Genomic DNA, 4,607 nt, shown 5'->3' with positions numbered 1-4,607 from the left:
ATGCTTAGCAATTGGGTTTTTTTAATTAGGAGTTAGAGGAAATGAAATTCATGTACTTACTATTCAAAGGCATGTCTTTGTTATCTAGGAATCCGATCGGAGTTCTCCGAGTTGGCTTCTGGAGTTGTATCTTCTTGGTCATGGCTACTTCTGGTATGTCCTATTAATGCATTAAATACCCCTTTGGGGGTGTTTTTCCCCTCTTAATTTCTCAGAAATAGTTTTAAACCTAATATAGTAAAATGAACTGTTGTCACCCTGCTTTCCTCCCGTATCTAGGCTGCTTGGGAGAAGCTGTTAAATTGGGTGCCTGTGAAAACGTACCAAAAGGCCTCTCAGCCGAGGCTGTTGGCAGATGGGCTTCAGCTCATCTGCATGCCATCTGCTCTGTTAACAGAGCTGACTGTCATCTAGACACCTCGGTGATCAAAACTGGTGTGCTGGTACAGCTCACACGGTGCAGGGCTGACGTGCCTCTTCAAGGGTGTTGGAAGAGAACACCGGCTTCTGTATTTCTCTGAAAACTGGTTTCAGTTCTTGGCTGCGTTGGGTCTTAGGCGAACGCCTCCTCAGTCTTTTCATTGGAGAAAGTACTTCAGATAAATAAAAATGGTTCTGATAAACTGATTTTCGTGACCCTGAATATTAAAAGGCTAAAATAAAATGCCAGGTGCTTGGGTGATGTGGTATTGAGGAAGAATTGGAAACGGAACTGCCCGCCATGTTTTAGGATGGCGTTGCTGCTGCTTAAAACAAAACTACCAGTTCCTGGCTTAAAATATTGTTTGGGGGTTTTTCCCCATTTCCCTAGATATTCAAGTGAAGGAACTGGAAAAGCGTGCCTCTGGGCAGGCATTTGAGCTGATACTCAGTCCCCGCTCGAAAGAAGCAGTCCCAGAATTCCCCCTTTCTCCCCCAAAGAAGAAGGATGTGTCATTGGAAGAGATTCAGAAGAAACTGGAAGCCGCAGAAGAGAGACGCAAGGTAAACCCGAAACGCTTTGAGTGAGCTCTGCCCAACCAGCCCGTGCAAGTCATGGTGTGGGGGTTTTTAATTGTTCGGGATGAGTGATTAGCAGTTTGCATTATGGTAAGTGGAGCATTAATTGAACTTTGTTAGAGTCTCAGGGGCACTTATGAACCGTTTATGGTCTGCAAGGCCATAGCTCTGTTCCCAAAGTGATCTCAGTCATGTGAAAAACCAGGAGAATGTGTAGGTGAGAGGGAATGGGCTTCCATGAAGGAGCTGTTTTTCTGGTCTTTAACACAATAACAGATTAATTTTCTCCTAGAAAACGTAGCGGTGAATCCAATCAGAAGGCTTGCGGCTACGGTGTCTGTCTTGATGTACGATCTTGCCGTTGAGACGTAGCTTGGAGCCCTCAGGCACGCAAAGGCTTGCCAACTGGATTCTTCTTTCCTAGAAGAATCTATCAATGTTGGGGAAAAAAACCCAAAAAAATCAATGTTCTTTCAAGAAAAATATCCTATTTAACAAGTAAAAATGGAACCTTAACTTCCCTGGTAGTTTGTAACGGTGGAATGTGGGTTATGCGGGTGGAGGAGGCACCAGGGAGCTCTGTCCTGCCTCGTGTTCTCAGCAGAAGATATTCTCCTCTCGGGAGTTGCTCGGCTCCGTTGTAGCTGTCCCCGTAGCTCGTCGGCTTTGCGTTCAAAGCCTGTATCCTCCCTTCTGTTAGTCTCACGAAGCAGAAGTCTTGAAGCAGCTAGCTGAGAAGCGGGAGCATGAAAAGGAGGTGCTGCAGAAAGCGATTGAGGAGAACAACAACTTCAGCAAAATGGCAGAGGAGAAGCTGACCCACAAGATGGAAGCTAACAAAGAAAACCGCGAGGCACAAATGGCTGCTAAGCTGGAACGCTTGAGGGAGAAGGTAGGTGTAGAATCCCAGTTCCCCGTTGGGGGGGGTTATCTGCTCCTTGGGAATGTAAACGGCCAAGTGAGGGGGTTGCTGTGAGGTGTCGGACATCCTCGGGGGTCCTGTGGTGGTCTGATCTGGGACGATGGGTATGGGGGGGGTTATCTGCTCCTTGGGAGTGTAAACGGCCAAGTGAGGGGGATGCTGTGAGGCGTCGGACGTCCTCGGGGGTCCCGTGGTGGTCTGATCTGGGAAGATGGGTGGTCTTCCTCCTGGGGGAGAGGGGATGGATGGAGTTAGAGCAGTCTCTTAGAAAGCTTAATCCCGCAGCCCCCTTCGGTAACCCTGGCTTCCAGCCGTGAGCTGGGGGGGTGGGAAGCGAGCCTGGAGCCCTGCCTCTGCGCCGGGGCGGCTCACGGCCTCCCTGCTGTTGTCTTTCAGGACAAGCATATTGAAGAGGTTCGAAAGAACAAAGAAGGCAAAGACCCCGGTGAGGCTGAAACCGACTGACTTCACTCTGGAAACTGACTCTCTCCCCCTCCTCTAAATATCCAAAGACTGTACTGGCCAGTGGTTTTATCTTTGGTTTTTGGTTTATTTTTTTTTAAGTTTCTAGAAACTGATGTAGAACTGTAAAATTAGATCCAAACTGTTCACTTTCTTTGGGGGCTAGAGGGGAGACCTTACATGTTTCACTTTTTCTAAAGTGTTGTCTTTCCAGTGTAGCTATCTTCTTGTTGCATCCTTTTCTACTCCAGGGCGCTTGCTGCTGGGTTGATGGCAAAGTACTGTATCAGCTCTGTAAGATGATTGTGAAGGGAATACGTAATATACTGTTCCGTGCTGAAATACCTGTTACACTGCAAAACAAAATACCTGACTGTCCCAGTCTGCTGAAATCCTGCTGTAACTGAGTGACTAAATAAAGCTGCACAGTGCTGTTACCCTCAGAGTTACTACGGGAAAATGACAAGGAGGAAGGAAGATGGGTTGGCTGAGGTCTGTGATGGGCATCTTTCCTTCTCCCCGCATCCCTGGGGCGTGCTGTGGAGCTGCCTCTTCCCTAACCCTTTTTCCCCACCCCCCCTGAGCACACCCATTGTCTTAATTTTACAGTCGGAGCTTTGTTTTGACACTTCGGCAGTTGTCAGCTGCTGCCTGTTTTTGTCAAAGAGTTGGGACCCACCTCCCTGTGGGTGCTGATGCTCCAACAAACGCATCCTTGTTACCACATGACTGAGCTGAGCCTTTTTTTTTTGGTCAGGGTTTGACTTGGGCTAGTCAATGGTGGTTTGTGTGCTGCTTCCCTGCAGGGTCGGGGCATGGAAGTTGGCCTTCTGATGTTGGGGGTTCCACAGGAACTTGCTCTGTGCTGGGATTTCTGCCCCGACGGAAAAAGCTCTTGCGGATAAGGGTTGTTTTGGTGTTGGGATGGTACGTGGTGCCGCAGGGTGAGCCTGAACGGCCCCTGACAAGATGTGCATCCCAAGCCTCATCCAGCCTGGCCCCCAACAAGATGTGCGTTGCCCTCAGTGCTTTTTCCTGGGGTGAGGAAGGAGAGGCTGTACTTGTGCTCTGCGGAAAGACGGGTTTTAGGTGGGAGCGGGTACAAAGTTGCTGTTGTACCGGTGTGTTAAGGAACCCCCAAACCCTTCCTCAGAGCATCTGCGGGCGCTCGCGCTGTGCAGCCAAGACAGGGTTGCAGTTGGTGGGGGGTGAACAGCAGCTTAAATCCAGCGTAAACACCGTGTTCCCACGTACTCCACTTCGAAGGGCATTCCCTGGGAGCGGGGAAGCCTCGGGATTCACAGCCTCTGCTAATGTCAAACTGTCCTGGCTTCCTCTGTTGGCCTCCTTGACCCTGAGGTTTGCTCTCAGGTTAACTCCACACCTGGAGCATCTGGCACTGCCCTGAGGACAGACTTCCAGCTTCTGAGGATGGAAAAAGCTGGTAGGGAGGAATTTTTAAGGGTCTGATTGGGTCCTGGCCCCCTTGAGCTGTGTTCTGGGGCTTGCTGAAGGAGCCTCGCTTTAGGAAGCTTTCCTGCCTCACGCTTAACCACGTCGGGTTGTGTCAGAGTTGTACGAACCAAGGCTGATGCTGCACAGCTGGAAGAACGGGGAGGTAACGCCAGGCTTGATGCACAGGAATCCCTTCCCTGAAGGATTTTCCAGAGAAGCGTTTTGATACTTAAGGTAAGAGAGGCTGAACTACCTACCTCCTAGGGGGGTACAGTGCAGGTTTTGGGGTTTTAAGGGCATGTGTCAATGTTGCGTAAGCTGGGAGCGTGGGAATGCGGGTCAGGATCCACCTGAGGAGGTGAAAATGGGAACAGAGAGCTGAACTTTGGGACAAAGTGAGCTCCCACGCAACGTGCTGACGGAAGAAGCGGAGCATTTAGTACTACGTCATGGAGGCTTAAGTGATCGCTGGATCAGATCCCGTATCCGGGGTCAGGCATCATTAGCAATCAAAACCCCAGGTTTTCATGTGTTTCTTTACCTGCTCAGAACAGACCAAGCGCCCCAAACACTGCGTGGGGGTTTTCCTCCCATCCTTGCTAGGGGTGGGGGAGCAGGATGACGGCACTGCCAAACCCAGACGCTGGGAAGAGCACAAAGACGTTAAATGTGAGGGTTTTTGACTTGGCAGAGCTCAGATCTCGGCTCAGAGCCTTCTGTTCCCTTATTCCCGCTGTACCTGGCTGCCTGCCTCGGCTGCGCTGGAGCC

The 4,607-nt window shown here is 50.2% G+C and overlaps 1 protein-coding gene across 1 annotated transcript; it reads left to right on the top strand.

Moving 5' to 3' along the window:
* Window positions 1–94: 94 nt before the first annotated feature.
* Window positions 95–2,820, top strand: STMN1 (stathmin 1). Its single transcript, XM_010146669.1, has 4 exons — window positions 95–153; window positions 812–984; window positions 1,700–1,891; window positions 2,318–2,820. Exons 1-4 carry the CDS (start codon window positions 141–143, stop codon window positions 2,384–2,386), a joined length of 447 nt encoding a protein of 148 aa, XP_010144971.1. The 5' UTR covers window positions 95–140; the 3' UTR covers window positions 2,387–2,820.
* Window positions 2,821–4,607: the final 1,787 nt, after the last annotated feature.

This window comes from Eurypyga helias, unplaced genomic scaffold (genome assembly GCF_000690775.1).
Source record: "Eurypyga helias isolate BGI_N326 unplaced genomic scaffold, ASM69077v1 scaffold8422, whole genome shotgun sequence".
Taxonomy (NCBI): Eukaryota; Metazoa; Chordata; class Aves; order Eurypygiformes; family Eurypygidae; genus Eurypyga; species Eurypyga helias.
The sequence above is the reverse complement of the archived record's forward strand: the minus strand, read 5'-3'. Positions and strand labels throughout refer to the sequence as shown.

Bases quoted from the DNA above. Each gene is read 5' to 3' on its own strand.
- STMN1 (XM_010146669.1), top strand. The intron at 985-1,699 runs GTAAACCCGAAA...CCCTTCTGTTAG, and splicing joins CCGCAGAAGAGAGACGCAAG to TCTCACGAAGCAGAAGTCTT. The intron at 1,892-2,317 runs GTAGGTGTAGAA...GTTGTCTTTCAG, and splicing joins TGGAACGCTTGAGGGAGAAG to GACAAGCATATTGAAGAGGT.